Source organism: Lagopus muta, chromosome Z (genome assembly GCF_023343835.1).
Source record: "Lagopus muta isolate bLagMut1 chromosome Z, bLagMut1 primary, whole genome shotgun sequence".
Taxonomy (NCBI): domain Eukaryota; kingdom Metazoa; phylum Chordata; class Aves; order Galliformes; family Phasianidae; genus Lagopus; species Lagopus muta.
In genome coordinates this window covers 56,603,978-56,629,074 of record NC_064472.1, presented here as the reverse complement: position 1 = coordinate 56,629,074, position 25,097 = coordinate 56,603,978, and the positions used below count along the sequence as shown (strand labels likewise).

At 43.7% G+C, this 25,097-nt stretch overlaps 1 protein-coding gene across 4 annotated transcripts in view; it reads right to left on the bottom strand.

The window, feature by feature from the left end:
• PIGG (phosphatidylinositol glycan anchor biosynthesis class G) overlaps positions 1-25,097 on the bottom strand; it is an 85,382-nt gene that overhangs the window by 26,848 nt on the left and 33,437 nt on the right. For all 4 annotated transcript variants that reach the window (XM_048930833.1, XM_048930831.1, XM_048930834.1 and 1 more), the window contains exons 10-11: positions 19,124-19,315; positions 13,373-13,682 (exon numbers count right to left, since the gene is read on the bottom strand). In XM_048930833.1, coding sequence (XP_048786790.1) covers positions 13,373-13,682; positions 19,124-19,315 — 502 coding nt within the window. The remainder of the gene's footprint in view (positions 1-13,372; positions 13,683-19,123; positions 19,316-25,097) is intronic.

The following is a 25,097-nucleotide window of genomic DNA, read 5'->3' as shown; positions in this document are numbered from 1 at the left end:
AACACACCATTTTCTTTTCTTCATTTATGAGCTCCTGTCCAACGCAACTAAAATAGCTTAAGAAATACTTATAGCAACATATATACTTTTTAAGAGCTGCTACAGCTAAGGAAGATTAACATTATTTATATTGTCACTGCATGTTGAAAAACAAGTAGCAACAACAAAGACATATAATACTTCTGGGAAATAAGTGATGAGTTAAAAGATATGGACAACTCAGGGCTTAAAACTAAGCAATCAAATCTATTGTTCGAACCTGTGGACAAATTCATCACGAGGTTCAGAAACTTGCAGTAGTATGGCACAGGCAAATAAGTATGGTGCTGACAATATACATCAGTTCCACATCTGTCAATACTGAATTCTTTTTAACTTCAGGTTTTTTTCATTGAGTTACACGAAGTAATGAATAAAGCAATTATCCTAACTACTAAAACAAGACTGAAAGACGAGGCTAAGTCTTAGCCAATTTCACACAAATAGAACAGTATCAATAGAACTAAAGATAACCCAGTTTGGAAGGGAACTCAGAAGTCTTCAAGTACTACCTTCTGCTGAAAGCAAGTTCAGACACAAAGGACTTAACAGGTTGCTCACGACATTATACAGCCAGAATGGGAAAGTCTGTAAAACCCGTGTAAGCAACCTCTGCCCATATTTAGCAGTCATAAAAATCTTTAGTAAAGGACAACAAAAAGAAGTTAAAAGAAATTTGTGAGTCACATAAGTAGTTTAATAAATTAGCCTTTTCAGGTTCCAATTGTCAGAGATCTGCAAGGGCCAGCTGCTCTGCAAAAGAATGTAAGCTGGGAAACGAGCATGAATACCGGGCTGATGGCAGTGATGGATTCATCAACAAGGAATTGAGAGGCCAAGCACCACGCGTGGATCAGAACTGCATCTGGAGACAGCGATCAGAGTCAGATGCACTCCAGTGATCACTTAGTAAAATCCACAGTGATGAGGCAGGTGCAAGTAAAGGTTAAGAAAACCAACCAGCAGGTGGTTCGGGTCCAGATCAGGACTGAGATGGTCTGAGACGGGACACGTCACAGGAGCCAGCAGAAAAGTATCAGATTAAAAACAGCTCCCAGAACAAAGGGCAAAGCCACTGCTTCTGCTTTTTCTCACAACAGTTCCTCTTGGTGTAGGAGATGACTTTGAAATTCACTAAAGAATTCCTAGATGAGGGATGCATTTAGGGCCCCACCACAAATAACACGTAGAAAACAAACACAATTATAAAATCAAAGCATATGCATTCCATACTTTTTTTTTAAACCTCTACTCAAAATTAAAATATTAGCTTACAGAAACGACAACTTTATCTTCTCCCCCCATTCTTGAAATGACTGATTAATAACAGTAATAAAAAAATATCTATTCCTACCAAACTTGCCTTTGTGCACACCCAGGATTTTTAATGCTATTGCTTCATAAAGACTTCAAGGATCCTATAATATTTTTCAAAAGAATCCTGCCTCATTCGTTAAATATGCAGCCCTGAATAAAGCTATTTTTACTCACTCTGCTATTCAAAAGGCCATCACTTACATTCCACACATAGTGAGAATGAGTTCCCGTTTTTGTCATTACATATCATTTAGACGAGATTTAATAAAAACTCAGAAACATAGGGAAGAAATCTCATTCTTGTCATACTCATACTAGTACATATGAAAAAAGTAGTTTTCCAAATCACTCTCCTATTGCCAGATGGAAGAATTTTATACTTACTTTATACTTCTCTTCTCCTGCCTCATTTAGCTAGCACAGTTTAAATTTAGTATACAATCTGATATACATGAAAAAGAAGTTAAAGTGTTTATAAATTTCTCTATGTCAAACATAGATGCATCAATATTTTGGTATGCGACATAAGAAATTAATGCTGGCCTGAAAATAAAACATCCAGTGTGCACGGAATGCAGCCACTTCAATAGTGGAAGACCATGTAGCCACAACATTTGAGGAAAGAAAGCCAGAAAAGACACTGACATCTGTGCCAGCAATGGACCTCGTGCCCACACAATAAAGATCTGCTTCCCTTCCATCTCTCTCCCACTCTACAACCATGGCTATTGATCAGACCAGAGGTGGTAAATGAATGATTAGCTGTACCAAGGCGGCTGGTCACAGGTCAATACGGAAGCTGACAATTTGATAGGCTTGTCTTGCAGAAACAGCCCAGCGGTACTTCCTCAGTGCTCGTCTTCTTTTTGAGAATAATTCTTCTTCTGGAATACAAGCCTTTTCTAAGTCGGTCATAATCTAAGACCTGGCTATTGACAGTCATCACCATGACACACAGTTACTAATTCTAGGACACCCGCAGTTTGTTCCACGAGAACAGCGTATCTTCACTGGAAACGTAGAAAGGAGGGCATCAAGAAGATGTCAGCAAGCAACGCTCTTCCCCTGCACAGCATCGTTAAGGTTGGAAAAGACCTCTGAGATCACCAAGTCCAACTACCAGAGAGAAAGATGAGCTTTTATTGAATAAACCTTCTTGCTGCACATGCCTGGGGCTGTGCGCCATGGCCACAGCGACCTGATGGCGCCCAGGATGGCGCCTGATGGGAAGACATGGCCAAGGCCCTGGGGACTGGTGAGAAACACTGATGCCAAGCACACCAGATGTGGGGATCGGAGTGGGCAGCGGCACCGGGAAAAGCCCAGAAACTTGTGAAACTTGTGCCGGCGCTGAAGCCCGTGCTGCAGGTGAGGACGGCTCATTGGGATGGCCCAGCCATGGACTGTGGCATCGCTGTGGGATGGGCAGGGACGTCCCCAAGACAAGGTCGAATAAAGGTGACGCCCAGCAGCTTGGCCAAGGCACGCCTAGCGACGTCTCCAGGCAACGGACTGTGACTCCATAGCCCGCGGATGCTTCACCGTGGGCGCCGCGGCTCAGCCCGGCAGTTCGTGCCTGGCCTCCGACCGAGCGTGTGTGCGAGGACCGGAGTGTGGACAGCGCGAGCTTTGGTGCTGGAACGTGCTCAGGGTGCTGCTAGCGCAGCTCTCTGTGGCCGTCTCAGAGCCATTTGTTCTTTACCCCGAACCCTGCTGGGAGCAGGCAGACGGGACATCCCAGAAAGACGTGTGCAGCAGCTCAGGTAGGCGGCACGGGGACTGGCAGTGGGGGGGAGGATGAGCGGGGCATCTTGAGGGAGCCTTCCCAGGCCGGTTTTGTGTGACTAGTGTCTCTTGTCCTCTTCCAGCGTGACTGACACCTGCTGCTGTAGCGTCAGTGCTGCGGAGCGAGTTGCCATCTCCCGCTCCCCCTAGCCCACCACAACCGGTGCAAGCATGGAGGCAGCAGTAGACACCCGCTGCCCCGTGTGCCTGGACAACTGGGACAGCGCAGCGTACACCATGCCGTGCTGCCACCAGTTCTGCTTCCCCTGCATCCAGCGGTGGACGAGCACCAGGCCACAATGTCCGCTTTGCAAACGGGCTGTGGAGTCCATCATCCACGCCGTGCAAGCGGACAACGACTACGAGGAGCTGGTCCTCCGACCAGCTGCCGTGGCATCCATCGCCACACACAGCCCCGCAGGCCTCGGCGCAGCCCAGCCATGGCCTGCAATGCCCAGGAGTCCCGTGGGTGGCCTCTCCTCTGCCACCTGGGCTGCCCTTTTCAGGGAGCACCCGGCCCTGCTGCAGCCCCTGCGCTCCTGGCTGCAGCGGAAACTGCGCCAAATCCTGGGCACTGAGGAGCCCCATGCAAACACGCTGGCCAACGCTGTCATCTCAGCCCTGCGCCACGTTGGCCTGGAGGAGGAGACCCTGAGAGAGAGGCTGGATCTTGAGCTGCAGGGCCAAACCAGGAACTTCGTAAGGCAGTTCATCGCCTTCACTCTGCAGAGGTGCGGCAGGGAGGCTCACCGCTTGCTGGGCCTCAACGTCGCCCCTGCTGCTGGGGCACGGGAGGCCGCTGCAGCACAGCCCAGAGCTGCCCCACAAGAAGAGGCTCCTGGCCCTGGCCCAGCACCCTCCTCCAGCCATCAGGAGCCACGACAGGCTGCGACAGGGCCCTCCGGCACCAGCCTACCTCAGCGGCCCCGGCGAGCCCCAAAGAGGAAGGCCAGCGACTGCCAGGCCTCGGCATCACCCAAGAAGAGGCCACCCCGCCGGCAGGAATAGACCAGGGGCAGAGCCGACGAGACCGGCGCCGGGCAGCACCTGCGATGCACACCGGCCCCAATGGACCCTTGCCATCAGTGTCCAATTCCACCACGGAAATAAAGTCAAAAGAAAGACCGCAAAAATACGTGTTGGTGTTGCTAACAGCACAGGGCCTGTTGCTTCCCTGTCCTTGACGCTTTCTCTCCTTTCTCCTGCTGCCATGCCACTGCTGCCACTGCTGCGTTCCAGGCAGGAACCGCACGGGCTTTGCAGAGGGGAAGGGCAAATTTCTGCACCTACGGGGCGAACACCTCCAGAGCGCGCTACGGCTGGCGTCAGCCCAGGATGCCCTGGCAAATGGTGTCCGGGCCTGCATGGGGCCGGGTGCTGCCAGCACCTTGAAGGGTGCTTCTCCTGCCCCTCTGCTCAGCTCAGAGGAGGCCACGGCTGGAGCTCTGGGCCCTGAGCTGGGCTCCCCAGCGCAAGGGAGACCAGGTGGTGCTGTTCCATCCGCACGTCCGTAGTCCCTGGGACTGCAAACTCTCTCTCTCCCACCTGCCCCGTGATAGCTGGGCTTGGTGGGATGTGGTGCATGGGGAGGGGTGGAGGGCTCGGTATGAGGAGCACGGTTTGTCCCCAGCCTTGTGGAGGAGCCCGTCCTCCACCCACGTGGGACATGCCCTCCAGTAGCTGCACCACGAGCCGCGCACGGCCTCTACATTATTATGCGGGTGGCTTTTTTTTAATTAAAACGTGACACTTCCCCTGTGACACGCGCTGTCTATTCCTTCCTGGCTGCTAACCTGGTGGGGAGGTTAACAACATGATCATCGGGTGATCACTCAAAAAACGCATAAGGAATGCAAGGGAGAAGCTGGAAGCCTCTTTAAAAACCACACGTTCTGTCCAATCAGCAGCGCCCTCTGGGATGGACTTCTCAATGTCCATGCCACCTTCTATACAGATACCAGATAGGGATTTCCATCAGTGTTTTTAATTTATCGTATATACGCACAGCTCCAGAGAGCAGAGCGGCAAACTTCATCAGGGCCCAGAACGTACTGAGCATTAAAAAACCTCATTTCCTAAGTATGATATCGGAGTGCAAGATAACACAACACTGTGCAATACAATTGGAATTGAAGCTAGTACCTCCCATGAGGTGAGAGAGGGAGTGTCCAGAAGCGAAGAAGGCCTCACTCTATCGCTGAAGGCGACACCGCTAGGGAGCACACACACACCGCAGAGATGAGCTGCAAAACAAAAGGGGCTGTCTCTTCCTTTCCGTCCGAGCGGAAAACAGAAAGGAAACAGTGAAGGTCTTCTGGGAGACGCAGTTCTTCTTCCCTCCTGAGAACCACGGACCCACAAATAGCAACAAGCCATGGAACTGCACCACCAGCTCTCTACCTCCCAGTGCACTCTTCCCCCACCACGTAAATGAAAATGTTTGGATGCTTTGTGCAAACACCTGGAATCTGTTACTAAAACAGAAAGCTGCATCAAGACAAGTACGGGCTGAGCTTTCAGAGTTACACCCCTAATCATTCACATAAGTAGGAGCTACAAAGTGTACGTAACAACCCACGAATGGCTTCTTTGGAAGTCTTTCATCTGTGCTCCTCTTGAGACTTACCGCAAGGCTTAATGACGATTTGTGAGTAGAATGGGAACCCGCACTGCCTTGAAAAGAGAGTCTTTCTAACACAGACCTGGGGGTGACATCTTTTTCAGATTAGGTGTTCAAAACTGCATCGAAATCCCCGAGTGTTTTTCTGTTGTTCAGGTGACATGGATCCCAAATGTACAGTTCAATTATGGCCAATCAAGTGCCATTAACAGATGATTGACAGGAAAGCGTGTGCCACGTACAGCAATTAAACCCTTCAATCCTGCTTGTAAGCAACACAAATTGAACAGCTTTTCCTTGCAACAACTGGTTTGTACCCTGAAAGGGAAGAGAGATATAAAACACACATAAAAATACTTAATGAAGAAGTATGCTTTGTTGGTTGCCAGGCTTTCCATTTTTCCTTACAGTTTTGCCATGGCTTTATGATTTGTTGTTGGTATTCCACATCCTAACATCATGTAGTGCACTGGGAGTGAAAGGGTTAATGCTGCAGTTCCGTGGAGGGTTGATAGTCCCGGTGTCCTGGTCTCAGGGGAGAAGAATGAACTACAGCTCCTGCAAGACTTCACTGTTCTGTTTCCAGTTTTTTGTTCAGAGGGAAAGACAGGACTGACTGGCAGTCAAGAGACTGTGCCTTTCTCTTCTCACCCACTAACTCCGTGTGCTCCACTGCAACCCCGAGTCCAGCCACTTCAATACTGGTAGTCCATGTAGCCACAACATTTGAGGAAAGAAAGCCAGAAAAGACACTGACATCTGTGCCAGCAATGGACCTCGTGCCCACACAATAAAGATCTGCTTCCCTTCCATCTCTCTCCCACTCTACAACCATGGCTATTGATCAGACCAGAGGTGGTAAACGAATGATTAGCTGTACCAAGGCGGCTGGTCACAGGTCAATACGGAAGCTGACAATTTGATAGGCTTGTCTTGCAGAAACAGCCCAGCGGTACTTCCTCAGTGCTCGTCTTCTTTTTGAGAATAATTCTTCTTCTGGAATACAAGCCTTTTCTAAGTCGGTCATAATCTAAGACCTGGCTATTGACAGTCATCACCATGACACACAGTTACTAATTCTAGGACACCCGCAGTTTGTTCCACAAGAACAGCGTATCTTCACTGGAAACGTAGAAAGGAGGGCATCAAGAAGATGTCAGCAAGCAACGCTCTTCCCCTGCACAGCATCGTTAAGGTTGGAAAAGACCTCTGAGATCACCAAGTCCAACTACCAGAGAGAAAGATGAGCTTTTATTGAATAAACCTTCTTGCTGCACATGCCTGGGGCTGTGCGCCATGGCCACAGCGACCTGATGGCGCCCATGGGAAGATGTGGCCAAGGCCCTGGGGACTGGTGAGAAACACTGACGCCAAGCACAACAGATGTGGGGAACGGAGTGGGCAGCGGCACCAGGAAAAGCCCAGAAACTTGTGAAACTTGTGCCGGCGCTGAAGCCCGTGCTGCAGGTGAGGACGGCTCATTGGGATGGCCCAGCCATGGACTGTGGCATCGCTGTGGGATGGGCAGGGACATCCCCAAGACAAGGTCGAATAAAGGTGACGCCCAGCAGCTTGGCCAAGGCACGCCTAGCGACGTCTCCAGGCAACGGACTGTGACTCCATAGCCCGCGGATGCTTCACCGTGGGCGCCGCGGCTCAGCCCGGCAGTTCGTGCCTGGCCTCCGACCGAGCGTGTGTGCGAGGACCGGAGTGTGGACAGCGCGAGCTTTGGTGCTGGAACGTGCTCAGGGTGCTGCTAGCGCAGCTCTCTGTGGCCGTCTCAGAGCCATTTGTTCTTTACCCCGAACCCTGCTGGGAGCAGGCAGACGGGACATCCCAGAAAGACGCGTGCAGCAGCTCAGGTAGGCAGCACGGGGACTGGCAGTGGGGGGGAGGACGAGTGGGGCATCTTGAGGGAGCCTTCCCAGGCCGGTGTGTGACTAGTGTCTCTTGTCCTCTTCCAGCGTGACTGACACCTGCTGCTGTAGCGTCCGTGCTGCGGAGCGAGTTGCCATCTCCCGCTCCCCCTAGCCCACCACAACCGGTGCAAGCATGGAGGCAGCAGTAGACACCCGCTGCCCCGTGTGCCTGGACAACTGGGACAGCGCAGCGTACACCATGCCGTGCTGCCACCAGTTCTGCTTCCCCTGCATCCAGCGGTGGACGAGCACCAGGCCACAATGTCCGCTTTGCAAACGGGCTGTGGAGTCCATCATCCACGCCGTGCAAGCGGACAACGACTATGAGGAGCTGGTCCTCCGACCAGCTGCCGTGGCATCCATCGCCACACACAGCCCTGCAGGCCTCCGCGCAGCCCGGCCGTTGCCTGCAATGCCCAGGAGTCCCGTGGGTGGCCTCTCCTCTGCCACCTGGGCTGCCCTTTTCAGGGAGCACCCGGCCCTGCTGCAGCCCCTGCGCTCCTGGCTGCAGCGGAAACTGCGCCAAATCCTGGGCACTGAGGAGCCCCATGCAAACACGCTGGCCAACGCTGTCATCTCAGCCCTGCGCCACGTTGGCCTGGAGGAGGAGACCCTGAGAGAGAGGCTGGATCTTGAGCTGCAGGGCCAAACCAGGAACTTCGTAAGGCAGTTCATCGCCTTCACTCTGCAGAGGTGCGGCAGGGAGGCTCACCGCTTGCTGGGCCTCAACGTCGCCCCTGCTGCTGGGGCACGGGAGGCCGCTGCAGCACAGCCCAGAGCTGCCCCACAAGAAGAGGCTCCTGGCCCTGGCCCAGCACCCTCCTCCAGCCATCAGGAGCCACGACAGGCTGCGACAGGGCCCTCCGGCACCAGCCTACCTCAGCGGCCCCGGCGAGCCCCAAAGAGGAAGGCCAGCGACTGCCAGGCCTCGGCGTCACCCAAGAAGAGGCCACCCCGCCGGCAGGAATAGACCAGGGGCAGAGCCGACGAGACCGGCGCCGGGCAGCACCTGCGATGCACACCGGCCCCAATGGACCCTTGCCATCAGTGTCCAATTCCACCACGGAAATAAAGTCAAAAGAAAGACCGCAAAAATACGTGTTGGTGTTGCTAACAGCACAGGGCCTGTTGCTTCCCCGTCCTTGACGCTTTCTCTCCTTTCTCCTGCTGCCATGCCACTGCTGCCACTGCTGCGTTCCAGGCAGGAACCGCACGGGCTTTGCAGAGGGGAAGGGCAAATTTCTGCACCTACGGGGCGAACACCTCCAGAGCGCGCTACGGCTGGCGTCAGCCCAGGATGCCCTGGCAAATGGTGTCCGGGCCTGCATGGGGCCGGGTGCTGCCGGCACCTTGAAGGGTGCTTCTCCTGCCCTTCCACTGGGGTTAGACAGCTGGAGCAGACCTGGGAGTCCTGCTATGCATCATGCTGAACAAGCAGGGTGTCTTGAGACTGTGCCTTTTTCTTTTTACTTGCATACTCTTCTACTCATAGCCATCTCGCCTACAGCATTAGAATAAGACCTTAAGTTTTGGACACTTTCTCATTTGATTTATTAGCTTCATTTTCATTTATATTGGATTCCACTGTATTATCTCTCATTCTGCTGTCATGTTTGGTAAATTAGCTTCCTTTCTTTTCTCACTGCCACTGCTTTATTCCCCATCTAGGCCCACCTCCCCACCTTTTCTCTTCCCCCTTTCCTCTTTTCTTAGAGTATAGGACTGCGGGTCCCTTCATCCCATCACAGAACCAGTCCAAACTGCTTTAGATCAGAATACTACGTATTAAGTGAAGTTTCTTCAGCAAAACTGCCAGAAGTTTTTTCCATCCCTGAAGCTATAGTTCCAAACAGGAAGTCTTATTCTCAATACAGACTGAGCTACCTTCCAACTGAAGAGTCGCCTTTGACTAGATTCTGAGTTATGTTTGTAGCCTATGTAATTTCATGAGCTACCAACACTTCTGCTCTGCTTTTCTGCAGTAATAGCTTGCACATCAGATAGCTGCCTTTAATTGTGAAGTTGGAAAAAAATAAAAAAAACACCACCTGTTAGGCTTGTATGATTCAGTTTGTTCTCTCTCATAGCTACAGAACAGTTCCTTCATCAGAGAATAAATGAAACAAGCTATTATCCTGAACAGAAGCATTTTGGTCCAACTTTTCATCTCCATCCTATAAAGAGAATCTACTTTAAATGCCATTAAAGCAATTTGAAATGATTACTGAAAACTTTTTAAGAGTGAGGAACAGCGGAGAATTCCACCTACCTTGAAAACTTTTTTTACTTAGCATAACTGATTGCTCTATTTTCAAATCATCTCTAGGAATATGAAGGCCACAATCAAAACTGGTATTTCTAAAACCCTTCCTATTCCACTGCAATCCATTTGACGTTTCACTCTGCCTAGGACATACAGTAGAGTTAAGTACACGCCTTGGTTTTCAGAGTAGATAGCAAAAGAAAAATCTGCTAGAGACTGCTGTCAACATCTTCCAGAATGGATACATTATTTTAAGGATACCATGCTAGAAAGATTACAAATTAAGCAATTACTTATCAAAATTATGTTAAATTCAGAAGAATTTCTTCAGAGCTGGAGTTTACAGACAAATTATCAGACACAACATGAGAGCTCCCTATCTGGGTCTGTTCTGTTTCATACGTGGAACTTAATAATAAACCAGGCTCAGAAAGAAAATGGCAGGGGGAGAGTGGGAAGCTTTGGACTGCTTCTAGTAGAAGCTTTAGGAATTAACAGTCACTCTCCATTCTTCATTCTTTGTTGAACCAATAAAGGAGGCATAAAGAATGGTCAAGAAATCATGTAACTACAATGCATGCAATACCCTTCTGAGCTTTGAATGCTGTGATTCAGCAGCATGCCTACATACATTGAGGCTTGCTGTATCATAAGAGCTAATTTTTAAAATACCCTCAGGTTTGCTGAAATCCGTATCATGCTAAATGTAATTACTCTCAAAGGAAAGACAACTAGAAGATATGTCAAAACTGCCAAGAGGATGGTAGGCAAACGCATGATATCCAACAGTACAATGTGCAGCTAATTCGAATAGAAGTCACTTATCGTCTTGAAATCAAAAAGCTCCTTGATTATAAAAATACTAAAAAGTGCAAAAAAATAGTCAATGATGTAAGAAGAGAAATCTTAAAACAAATATCTTCTCAGTAACACCAGTATAAAACCACTAAAAAAAATCCACATGTGCTGTAAGATCTGTTATCTTACATTGGTATAGGAAATACATTTCATTGGTATAGTATAAGTATAATTACATTGATAGGAAAAAGAATGCTTGGCACAACAGAGACACGTGGAAAGACACATTTTTCAAACTTTTTGGAACTTCTTGCACAAATGTTTTTTCACAATTTTTTTTACAACCCTCAGATTGGAGAAAATAAAAAAGTATTTCCACAGCAACTGTAACATCCCAAGAAGTTCTTATTTTCCTTGTAACATCCTAACTGGAAAACTGATTAGATAAGTGGACAGAGATTTAGACTGAAAACTGGCCCAGCTGCTCAACATGCAGGGTTCTGATCAGCAGCACAAACTCCACCTGGAGGCCACTCACTAGCATCCAACCACAGGGCTTCACACACTGGGGCCATCTTCCTTAAAGAAGCATGGCACAGACAACATCCTCACCAAGTCTACATGCAGTGCCATTCAAAGGGACCGGAGCAGGCCAGTAAAATGGGCTGACAACAAACTCAGGAAGTTCAACAGCAGGAAATGCAAAATCCTGCATGTGGGGAAGAAGCAACTCATGTGCCAGGATGACCACTGGGAAAGCAGCTTGGCTGAGAAGGACATAAGTTGTCCTGATGGACACAATCTTGTCTATTAGCCAGCCATTTACCATTGGGTCACAGACAACCAATAACACCTGGGACTGCAGTGGGGAGAGCACTGCTAGCTGTCTCAAATTGACATTCCATTCCCTCTCTTTAGCAGTAGTGAGATCGCACTCATGGTCCTGGCTTCAGTTCTAGGCTCCCCAGTAAAAGTCTGAATATGTCCCTGAGTAACCTGAACTTGACCCACTTGTTGATTGGTGGACGTTGGACTGAAAAATCTCCAGAAGTGCTCCTCAGCCTCAACTACTTCCTGATTCGATGGTTCTGTGAAATTCTCAGCCAACTCCAATAATTCATCATCACTGAAAACAGAATCATAGAAGCGCCTGGGTTGGAAGGACCTTTAAGATCATCTAGTTCCAACCTCCCTGCTACAGACAAGGATATCTCCCACTAGAGCAGGTTGCTCAAAGCCCCCTCCAGTCTGGCCTTGCATACTTTCAGGGAGGGGGCATCCACAACCTCACTGTGCAACTTGTTCTAGTGTTTCACCACCTTCACAGCAAAGAATTTCTTCCTAATATCTAGTCTAAATCTACCCTCTTCCAGTTTAAGGCCATTTCCTCTCATCCTGTTGCTATCTGCCCTTATCATAAGTTCTTCCCCAACTTTACTGTAGGCTCCTTCAGGTACTGGAAAATAGATGCTTTACAACAACATTAAAATTTTTCTTTGTTAGTCTCTTTTCCATAATTAGGACCTTCTTGTCAGGCTACCCACCATTTCTGACAGGTGGTTTTGTTAAGTACCTCAGTATGCAGAGGCTTTCAGCCTCTTTCCAGTCCCTCTCAGAAGGCAATCACTGGAGTTGGCTCTGAATTGTAATGCTCTATACATGCAAAAGACATTCAATCAAAAAACGTTACCTCCTCGGAGCAGGAGGTAGAAGCAAAACTGGTTAGGAAGGGATGAAACACGACGGTGGTATGCCCACCAATGATCCTCTGTCCTGACGTGCTCTCTCAGATGAAAGTTAAGCCAATACTCAAACTGTACTAAAAGAATTAGAAAGTATCACAAGTACACTAAGCTTGACTACAATTTAACATTCTTAGCCATGCCTGGAAGTTATATCCACCACACTCCTTACCTTGAAGTTTGCAGCAATTCAGAAAGCCTCTCTTCCTAAACCAGAATCTAATAACATGATTTCCAGCTTAACTAATGTTCTCTTAGGACACTGTTACATCAAGTTCCTAGCACTAGCAGAAGAGCAAAGAGCCTCTCTTACTTTGATGCTAAAAAAAAAAGTTTTTGTGTAATTGCAACAATGGGGACAACAACGTTGCTGAAATCATTAGATCCTCCAGGAAATACGATTCATTATAATATGAACAGCAGTTAGTTTTGACCCTCCTAAGATGCCTTACATCGACAAAGAGATTCCCTTCAATTGTGAACTTCATATAAATATACTGTGATGCTACCAAAGGTTTTGGAAGTCTAAAGATCCAGGTACAAAAAAAAGCATCTTTCTGTTACTGTTATTAATCAACTCAGCTTATATATTCCAGTTTACAATCACCACAGTAGTAGCTACAAACAGACCAAAGCCCCACATTATACATAGCTGATATTTCTGACAATTGTGCAGCTCTGCACTGAGGGTATCACGTTATCAAGCACATACAGCTCCCTGATTCTGAGACAGAAACGTTAATCAGAAACATTGTTAGAAACATAATAATTCTGAGAACTCAGTGAGCTCTCCCACTCCATGACTTAGTTGCCACTTCACATTCCATAAACATTTCTTTTGAAAAATATTCCCCTCCCCGCCCCACAGCAGGGAGAACATTCAGCTTACCTGAAAATAGAAGAAAGCCTGGCCAAACCAGTAGTGCATTATGGTGATCTGTGCTGCATCAAATTTCAAAGGTCTCCAGATGTATTTTGTCATCATTGTCTGTATCAACAGACAAAATACCAAGACTGGTAAATTGTGTGGTCTAAATAGAAGGGCTGACAGTAGAACTAATCCACTATACACTTCCCATAGTCCTGTACTCTTCATACGGGAGTCTGCAGAAATAACCTGTGACTTCAGCAAATCTTTAGTGCCAGTGAAGACTATTCCAAGAACAAAGACATAAACAAAACGAGCCTCAGTAATCCCCCTAAAAAGAAAAGAAAATAATATATGTATCTGAAAAAGCAAACTAGAAGCATAAGTTACTCACTAGTATCAATTTCATAGGTCAAAAAAAGTCTTTTTCAAGAGAGATGCACAAAGTCTGTTCAGTTCCACCAAACAGACCAAGTCCTAATGCTAGTAATAGTATGGGCCCTTTTGTTTTTGTTTAATCAGTTGGCTTTGTCAAACATGCAGAATTCTAAAACTCATTCCCATTTAAATGACAACAACTTCCAATGAAAGTCAAGCTTCTGGAGAACAGGTACCTCATTCAAAAAAAATCTGCCAAAGGTAAGGGCCAGTAGGTTTAAAAACTGGAATAAAATACTATGATTTTTTTTTAATTTTAGAAAAAATAATACATATTATGTACACATCCAAAATTTAGAATTCGTTATTCCCAGGAATTATTAAGATCTTTGTATATGAGTGGTGAATGAACACAGTCTTCTACAAAGGTAATACAGTTCACTCAGAAGTGAGAATTCTTGAGTCACCTGAACTTAAAAATACATTATCCTGTAAAGCACAAAGAATTGTTTCTTCATGGAACAGAATAGTAAAGTTCACAGAGTTCTTGTGTTTCTGGCTCACACAGAAATTAATCGCCCTATTTCAGTATTTCTGTTAATTCTGATTTAATCATTACCAAAAAGTGTTCAAATGCATTCATGCAGCTTTATGGACTGACCTTTATCAGAGGGTGTAGCGAGAGGACAAGATGTAAGGGCTTTAAACTAAAAGAGGGTAGGTTTAGATCAGACATTAGAATAAATTATTTACAGTAACAGTGGTGAGGCAGTTGCATAGGCTGCCCAGGGAAGCTGTGGTGCCCCATCCCTGGAGGTGCTCAAGGCCAGGTTGCATGGGGCCCTGGGCAGCTGAGCTGGTGGGAGGCAGCGCTGCTCATGGCAGGGGGCTGGAACTCAGTGGGCTTTATGGTCCTCTCCAACTCTAACTACTCCATGATTCTATAAACTCAGAAGCAAAATTTTAGGTAATTTTTGAATACTAGTCAACATTGAAAGGAGTTAAGTGAAAAAATGAGATTAACTGGTTCATGGAATTAAAACTAAAAAAGTTTTTTAGCAAGAGCACTATCCTCCACATCAGTATGGCATATACACATCTTTTTTTATTGTACAAATCATCATTATAAAAAAACTCCAAAAAATTGAAGGCCACATTATTTCCTTACATTTTTTAATTTAGAGGTTATCTAAGCTCAGGCCACAGAAGAAGGAATATTCTTCAATTGTCTAATCCATCTTCCAGCAAGTGTCACAGCAAGAGAAAACTCTTGTTTTAGGTAAAAGAGAAACAGATGGGACATCAGAACACTGATTCTGTCTTAAGTAAACATGAATTAAAGATGCAGTAGCTACATACAGATGAAAAAGCATCTTACAAAAAGCTATCCTTCTATCTGGATCTGTCTCCACTTTATGTCACACGCATGATAAAGATACCTCCAGACAAATTTGAAGGACATTCCTGGTCATTTATCATATCAGCCATCTAATCAAGGTGAGTTTAAATTGCTATGCTAACATATCAGCTAACATTTGAAATGTGCTAACATGTCTGCTATCTTAATTGGCATGCTGTTCAGGAAGTTTTGCAAGAGCCACTGTGTTTAAAGAGTCAGTGATGCTGGACAAACAATGCTTCCTCTGTTAGGCCCTGTATTGCAGGCTTAAGAAGCCCATATCCTAGCATAACTAGCTCACAGGTAAAAAGTTCTGCTTCCTTCAGTAGGAATGGTTTGGGGAACATTTCATAATTGCAATGACCATTCCAATCAGAGATACTACTATTTCATTAAATGTACATGGTAAAAGAATATGTAAGGACCATCAAGCCCACCCTGAGAGCATCTTGTTTAAATAAGAATCATAGAAAATACAGACTACAGCGTACACCTGTCCCAAGATGTATAAAATGAGTGTCTGGAGTCTTGTAGGGTATTTGCACTCAGAAAGCACAAAGATATTTCAGTTAAGATAATAATAAAAAAAACCTCTTGTTATTTGCTCCCAGATAAACTGCCACTTCATTTCAAGCTGTGCTTTAAGTACAATACCACTACACCTGCCAATAAAGCTTTATTTTCTAAAGCTTTGTTTCATTAATCTTGAGAGCATCTTTTAAATCACTATATAATTGGAGATATATAAACATTTGACATGATTTAAGCACATTATCATATTCACTATTTAAGGTGAAACAATATAAAAGCCCTTTATCTTTCTTCTTGTAATTAAAATCAGTACAGTGAGTACAGAATGAGAAAATTCTCAGAAAAGGCTTTTGTCTTAAGTACTCCACTTATTTCTTTAATTGCATTCCATTTGTAGCTCAATTGCTGTATTTAATGTTCTGTCCCATATTGCAGTTTTTTTTCACTGCAACTCCAAGGACCTTACTCAAGCACACAAATGAGGTTAAACCCAGAAATCACACATGCTTTCAAAAATACTTTCAATCACAGAGCAAAATTCTGCAGAATACAGTTTACCATCACACCCATGAGTGCTGAAGGACCCAGCAGAATTGTTTACCGAACTACTCTTTATCATCTATGAAAGCTTCCAGAGAATGGGAGAGGTGTCTGTAGACTGGAGGAAAGCCAGTATCACCCCAGTTTTCAGAAAGGGCAAGGAGGACTCAGGAAACTACAGTTCAGTCAACCTCACCTCTGCTTCTGGGAAGGAGATGTAATAACTTATGTCATCTCTGAGCCAGTGGAGAAGGTTGTCAGCAGTAGTCAACAAGGGGAAATCATGTTTGATCAACCCTGTAGACTTCTATGACTAAGTAAGTAAGCGAGGGGGGAATGTCATATACTTTGACTTCAACAAGGCTTTTGACACTGTCTCCCATAACATCCTCATAAGTAAGGTCAGGAAGTGTGGTCAAGAGAACTGACTGGTAGAGCTCAGAGGGTTGTGATCAGTGGTGCAGAGTCTAGCTGGAAGCCTGTAAACAGCGGTGTTCTCCTCTAGCTACAGATCACAGAGCACTGGAACAAAATGCGCAGAGAGACTATGCAGTTCCCTTTTCTTCAGATGATCAAAACCTACCTGGACACCTTCTTGTGTAACCCACTGTAGGGAACCCGTTTTAGCAGGAGGTTTTATGCTAGATGATACTCAGAGATCTCTTTCAACCACTACAATTCTGTGATTCTTCCATTACTTTCACACTTAGCAGAAATAACTTACAATGTCAATGCTGGTACAGAATTCATAGAATCCTAGAATAATTCAGTTGGAAAAGACCTTAAAAATTATCGAGTCCAATCACAGCCTAACCATACAACCCAACTAACAACCCTCTGCTAAATCACATCCCTGAGCACCACATCCAAACGGTTTTTAAACACATCCAGGGATGGTGACTCAATCACTTCCCTGGGGAGCCTATTCCAATGCTTAACAATCTCTTCTATAAAGAAGTGTTTCCTGTTATCCAACCCAAACTTATCCTGGCACAACTTGAGGCCATTTCCCCTCATCCTGTCATCTGTCACCAGTAAGAAGAGATCAACCCTGCTCTCGCTGCAAGCACCTTTCAGATATTTGAAGAGATCAATAATGTCTCCTGTCAGCTTCTTTTCCCCAGACTAAACATTCCCAGTTCCTTCAGTCTCTCCTCATAGGCCATATTCTCCAAGCCCTTCACAAGCCTTGTTGCCTTTCTTTGGACCTGCTCCAGCACCTCAATGTCCTTTCTGTACTGAGGTGCCCAAAACTCAACAGAGTACTCAAGATGGGGCCTCACCAAGGCCGAGTACAGGGGCAGGGTTACTTCCATAGTCCCACTCACCACACCACTCCTGATACAAGGCAGGATGCCATTGGCCTTCTTGGCCACCTGGGCACACTGCTGGCTCATATTCAGCTGACTGTCCATCATTACACCAAGGTCCCCTTCTGCCAGACAGATTTCCAGCTACTTTTCCCCAAGCCTGTAGGGTTGTCTGGGGTTGTCGTGACCGACATGCAAGACCCAACATTTGGCCCTACTGAAACTCATACCTTGGCCTGTTGATCCAGTCTATCCAGACCCCTCTGTAGAGCCTTCCTCCCCTCAGGCAGACCAACACTCCCTCACAACTTGGTGTCATCTGCAAACTTACTGAGGGTGCACTCAATCCCCTCATCAAGATCATTAATAAAAATGTTAAATAGAAGTGGTCCCAGTACCAAGGTCTGGAGGACACCGCTCATGACTGGCTGCCAACAGAATTTAACTCCATTGACTACAACTCTTTGGGTCCAGCCATCCAGCCAGTGTTTAACCCAGCAAAGTACACCCATCCAAACCTGGGCAGCTAGCTTCTCCATGAGGATCTGAGGGGGACAGTGTCAAAGGCTTTGTCCAGGTAGACCACACTGACAGCCTTACCTTCATCCACTAAGCAGGTAACCTTGTCACAGAATGAAATCAGGTTTGTCAATCAAGATCTAACATTAGAACTATCTTCAATATTTGGAAAGATGGACTGTATGTAAATGCATCTGTATGTATATGTATATATATATAAAAATGTGTGTGTGTATATATATAGACATAAATTCAGTTTATAAAGATGCCTTATTAGCAAATCTGATGTATGTGTCCTAAAATCTTTTCCTGCAGGACTTTTTTCCATCTGCATATCTTGTGAATTTCTGCCCTCTAATTAAAAAGCCCCAAAAGAAACCACTTATATCAAATTAAAAATGAGTGTGAAAGTTTACTGCATTTGTAAGACAGTAGTTATACTTGTCTTCCACGATCCTCTCCTCCTCTTACTAACTCTGCAAGTTTTCCACAGCTCTGATATTTACAAGCCAGGTACAATCCAATGATAAAAAGCTCCACAAGAAAACTGAAGTCACTTAGCTACATTCCATAAGTAATCACTGGTAAAAACGCCAATAAATTCCTTACAATAAAGTGACTAGTTCTTTAAGAAATTTACATCCACATAAAAGTCCTCAGTATGCACTGTGCAGAACAGTTCTGTTACAGTCATACATTACAAAAATATTCAACTGAGAAAGAAATATATAGAAAAGCAACACTCTCAATTATTGTATAATCATTCTTCAAAACTAACAGCTAAACGAACTTGACATGTTCTCTGCTAAATGTGGCAAATCTATCTAAAACAAGAGGAGATGGTGTATTCGGAGCTTCTTTCTAGCAAAAATACAGGGAATGACTACTGGATTTTCCTCTGATTAGTTGCAGGACACTTCACAAGGCTTGAAATTACACATCACAAGAACTGTGTGTCAGCCACATACAAAATGCAGTTCTATTCGTAAGAATTTGATTACAGTCTAAACATAACATCCATCTCCACCTCATCCCGATACCGAAAGCGTTAATACCTTTCTAGAAATAGATTTACATATCTGTTGATTAACTTACTTTGAAATATCTTTGCTGTCATGTTGCCATGGAAATACGACATTTCCAATGGCTGCCCGGTAACTGTAGACTCCCAGGAGCCCAAGTGCCATAGCAATTTTTGAAACCAGTGAGCATCTTCTTTGAACCAGAACAAAGATCATAAGTAGGGAAATTGCAGCCAAGACGGAGAGTTCAGACTTATGCTCAGAACTGCAGAAAAAGAAACATAAAAACATACAAACAAAAAACCTTCAAACTACTGTAATTACGGTGAAGCACATTTGACAGAGCCTTAGCTACAGTAGTCTATTGCCAAATTAATTACTGCACTGAGATATTTATAAATTTTCCAAAAGGTATTGTAAAATATGTTAGTAGTTTCAAAAAACTGATTTTACTAATGAGGCTTCCTATTCAAGAATGCATGCTTCAGGAGGGATTGTGTTCCACCATATGCTAGCGATTCTCTTAATTATATAAAGACTAAGCTGCTTAATAGAGTAGAAGCTTTTAAACTTGAATTTTCTTATTCATGCATTTTGAAACAGTACATTTTGATTACACTACAGCATTTCGTTTCCTGAGATAAGGCATAAAAAATTCTTACATTATGAAATTAGTATTACTTTCCATTTCTAAATAACTGCACATGCATTTGTTTTGTTTAATTTTAGTCACATGAAGTACTACCTAACTGTAACGACCAGAAAAATACCTACTTACTTTTAAAAATATATACAAACAACACAATATGACTCTCTTACACAACTACACCTCCTTGTAGTGGATCAATACATACAAAGAATACAGACAGAACTTGCATCACTCTTGCCAAGAGTACCGATAGAGTCCCCGTCATCCTAAGTATCTATCAGTCATTACAGACCTAAAAGCATTTCATTAAGCATGCTGCTAAAAGCTGTATGTTTAAATCTATAGTGATATTACTTGGTACTGCAAAATCTAAGGGGGTAAGATAAAGATCTGCTCTTCATGCCTCCTACAGCTAGATACAAAATTTTAAGAAAGCCTTTATAAACCAGGAGTTGCTAAAATTTGCCCACTGCAAGTATTCTCAACATCTCAAACAACTCAGAAACATTAATCTTATTAATTTATCTTTTTTTAAGAACATTATTCAGAGCATGATAACCATGTGTTCCATCTGTCTTCCACACCTCAAAATGTCACAATAAGAAATCATCAACTTCAGTAAAATGACACTAAGCCAGGGCTGCATCAACTCTGATCACACTTATAAAACACCAGTTTTACCTTTGATATAATTGGAATTACAGTACTTCCAATAGGTCTACCCTCCTATTTGATGGTACATGCTTTATCAGGATTTTAACCAATAATTGTGACAGCCATTGTGCTTCGAAATGTCACAGATGAAAGTAAACAGGGCAGAAAAATTGCCCTGTTAGCCTGCCCTGCAGGACCCAGTTCACAGAAGCACTTCATGGACGACTCCCAGGAGCTGCACTGCTCTCTGCAGAACAGTAGAGGGAAGTGACATGAACCAGAGCATTACAGGATACATTATGTGCCCTTGGTGTTTCTCCTCAATAGTATTTTTCTCCTACAGGAAGCGACTGAATAAGGAGTGAATGGATTCTTGCAGCATCCTGTGAAGACAGCGTATGCATAATTTCTTATCATCAGTACATAAAGAACTAATTCAGTAACCAGTACACCTTTTAAAATTCACCACAAACATTCATTTAAAAGAAAACCTTCAGGACATATCCTCCTTATTTACTGCATGACAGTGAGATAAATCAAATCAGGCAAATTATTAAGAATATTCCTACCTGAAAGATGTAATAAGCATGCTATATCCAGCAAGACTTTCAATAACATCTGCCATTCCCTACACTGAACACTGCAAATCATAGCCTACCGGGGAAATTAAAAAAAAAGAAAAAAGGCAAAAATAAAATAAAATCCTTAGGAAAGGCCCAGTGAAAAGGAAAGGTATTTTTAAATACATGAGCACATCAGTCACTAATGGCACATTCCTTACTGCTAGCACAGGGGTTTATATCCAGCCTGTGTCTAAATGTTTCATAGAGTCTGCTGAAGAAACAAATAAAACAGGATTTATAACAAGCTATGTTGAGTCACTATAGACCACCTACAGTTTCCACATTTACCAATCAAGGTTCTTCTAATTAGGCTGCTAAGCACACATTAAATTAGCATGTATTCTGAAAGACAACTGTAGTTGCTCAACACAGAATTCAGCCATTTAGCAAACTTCTCAATATCAATCCAAGAAACCCATGCAGAAACATGCTGCTCTAGCTCAGCTGAAATTTAGTGGTGCTTGCCTAAGCCACACAATGGAAATCAAAGTGCCAAGAGTTTCATAATAGAGAGCCCAAATTAAAAAGCAGCTCTGTTCTTATGCTCTTACTATCACAGCCGGTGGTCTACACTTTCATACTTCTGGTGTCAGAGACATTTTCTTTGACTTGCTTCAACCTCACTTAATTCCTGCAAACTAATGGAGTGAAGGGAGTTGTAAATACTCAGATGAATCTCATTTTAAACCCTTTTTAACTGTTCACTTCCATACTGCTAGCATAGAACAAAATACAAACACGTTTCATTGCATGCTAATGTTCTGGAGGAGAGCACTTGGGGAATTAAGTACGTTATTTGAAGGAATTATCATCATCTTTACATGCTGCTGCTTCTCGTCAGTTCTCCACAAGCTGATGCTGCCACTGACTACTTCACCCCCTCCATAGTGAGCCCTGTAGCAGCTCTGACACCTTTCGAGTATGAGGTTAAACATATGACCAAAGTTATCTGAATGCTACCTAATTGAAAAGAAAACCTTTTTACTATCAAATTCAAAATCTGCATGTTCTCTTTACTTCACCTACAGTCTATTCTTCTGATGCACTTATTCTCATTAAAGTGCATTTCTTCTTTCCAGCAGGTTTGCAGAATCTCTCCGCAAATATCAAAAAATACTTCCCTAACTCCTGCATTATTCAACGTGTGCTGAACAGCTAAATTCAACATGTTACTGGTAAACTGATTTTTCTGTTTTGCTTCTGATATATGTCCATGCACAAATCTGTACAATAATCTTTTTTGCCTTAAATGAATGGTCAGCCCATTATGCATTGTCCAGATAAGCAAAATATTAGTTTGAGCATGACAACAGATAACCACAGGGTCAATACAGGAGGAAAAGAAGAAAAGAAAAAAAAGAGAAAAGACTGAAAAGACTGTTCATCAATTTATCTGAAAAAACAAGAAGTCTGAGCAGCTGTAACTCAAACTAGCAAGATACAAATGATCTGAGAAAGGTTCTGATATTACTAGGAAATATGCTATTAAGACACAATGATGCAAATTAAACACATACTAAGAATAGATCAACAATCAATCTTACAAGATCACAGTGCATTTCGGGAAGAGGAATGACTGGTTTATGCAACTCAGGCTATCACTATCTTTTAATTGAGGCCATAAAGAAAATCCATCATCTAAATCCTGATCAAAATACTAGGGAAACAGACACCTCTACCACACTGTTCTCTTGTGAAAGAGAAGTAACAAAGACATTGAAATCTCTAACCAAAGAAAATTCAAGCATGTTCACCTAATAGGAGTTAGGATCCTCACAAACCAGACGATGTGCAGAGATTTAGTTGATTCATTCACTAATCATTTGGAAATTCATTCCGTGAGGCCTTTCAGGCCCAAGATAGGACTTATCCCACTTGCATTTATCACTTATGTCAAAAACTGTGCATTTTAAATGCTGCTATTAGGGTTAACTTTTAACCATATAAAGCAACGTAAGCATATGTCGGAATGATGACACATAATATATCCTCCTGTTAGGCAAAAACTGCTCCTGTGATTTGTGTCAGGATATGCCAGCAGCCTGTGTAAAGCTGTAAAGCTGTTACAGCAGTGAAAGGAAGAAGGCAGAAAGGTGGCAACCCCAATTACACATTGTCTTCATCCCCATGGTACTGCACTCTGGACTTAGGTTTTTGTTTGTCTTTTTTTTTTTTTAAGGCTGAAAAAGAAGCTTGAGAATCATTAATTCTTTTTCATTTGACAGGCAAGTTGGGTTTTATAAACAATGCTTGACAATAACAGAAAGAAAAAAAAAGTTTATATACGCTGCATTTCAGAAGATGCAGATACTGCTGCTTTTTTGGGTTTTTTTTTTGGTTTTTTTTTTTTCAAATGAATTTGGACAGCCACAGTCCTGGCTTGCAAACTCATTCTTTCCTTTACTAATCCAGTCCATATATTGCGGCAGAACATTTGCCAGTTAAGCTGCATGGTAAACCAGAATGGGACATGATCCATCTCGTCTAAAAGATTAGTTTTCTGCACCACAATGGGATATTTTACTAGCCATACCAGTTCAGTTATTTCACCATACAGACAAAGCAACAGCTTTGATGGTAAAACACAGGGCTTGTGATAGGAAACACATGACAACAGGTACATTGCCAGGTAAGGTAACATATATATATATAAAGCTCTTTTCATATATATATATATGAATATATATATATATATATGAAAAGCAAGTACATATATAATATACAATATATATAATATATATACTTGCTACAGGATCAAAGCAAATACACCCAAATACGATGCTATAATTAGGAGAGAAACACAAGAAGCAGTCACCAGTAAGTTTCAGTTTTGATATCTAGCTGCCAGTACTTCAGCTCTTCTCACCAAGGAGTCACATAGCTTTAATTACATGATTGTTATGGATTTATGAAGGGGAAGGTTACTGTCAATCAATCTGATAGAATTCTGTGATGACTAGATCACTGAAGGGTGCAGTGCAGGCAAGGTTGTTTATTGGAATATTAACAAGGCTTTTACTTCTACAAGATCCTTACAGGCAAATCGATGCAGTCCCCAGATCAGGTAAGTGGACAGAGAGGTGGACTGCAAACTGGCTCAGCTGCCCAGCATTCTCATCAGCAGCACAACCGGAGACTGCTCCACCTAGAGACTACTCACCAGCATTCAACCCTAGGGCTTCACACACTAGGGCCATCTTCTTTAATGGCCCAGAGGGCAAGCTTGCAAATGCAAATAACGAAAAAACTGAAAGAGCAGCTGGTATAACAGATGGCTGTGTGCCATTTAGAGAGACCTCAACAGGATGAATAAGTAGGCCAATAGAAATCTCAACAAGTAGAAGTGCCAACTTAAATTCACAGAAGAAAAAAATGAAACAATACAATAAACTCCTTCTCCCACCTTTCTACTCAAAAGATACAAAAAGATTAAGCCAAAAGAGGTATAGACAACCATCAATCTATTAAGAGTATGAGAGCTGAACTTAAAGGATTTTCCAGCTTTCATTATTATTCAGGAAGCCCTAGAAGCATCTCATCTACCTGCAGACTGCATTCCACCTGTGATGTCCTCAAGTCCCCTCTACAGTAGGGTTTGCTGCTCTACATAGGCACACTTTGCACCCTGAAATCAGAAGTGGCGAGGTGAAGGTGCACCTAACTGGTACAGCATCTTTGGTGATAAGTCCACAATGTTTAGAAGGTCGGTAATATTTCCAAGTGTCAGTACACATTCCTGGGGGATGATACCAGCAATAGCACATCTTTGGAAAAAACGCAATTTTTTTTTAGCTGCAAGAATATCAAGTCTTCTTCCATGGCATTATAATAGTATACTCCAAAGAAAAGAGTTGACACCTTGAAGAAGACATCTGGACCAGAAAGTTATTCAACAACTAAATCTTTGGAAGATACTGGGGTTAATCTTTAAAAATAATAACCAATAACAATAATAGCAATAATAATAATAATGATAATAATCTTCCCAGTCACACTGAATCACACTTAATCCTGTATTTACCATAGGGCTGGTCACATACTGACTTACCTTACAATGAAGGATTCTCCTGTGACTAGCACTGTATATAACACTCCTTCCTCAATCCCTCACTGCATCGCAA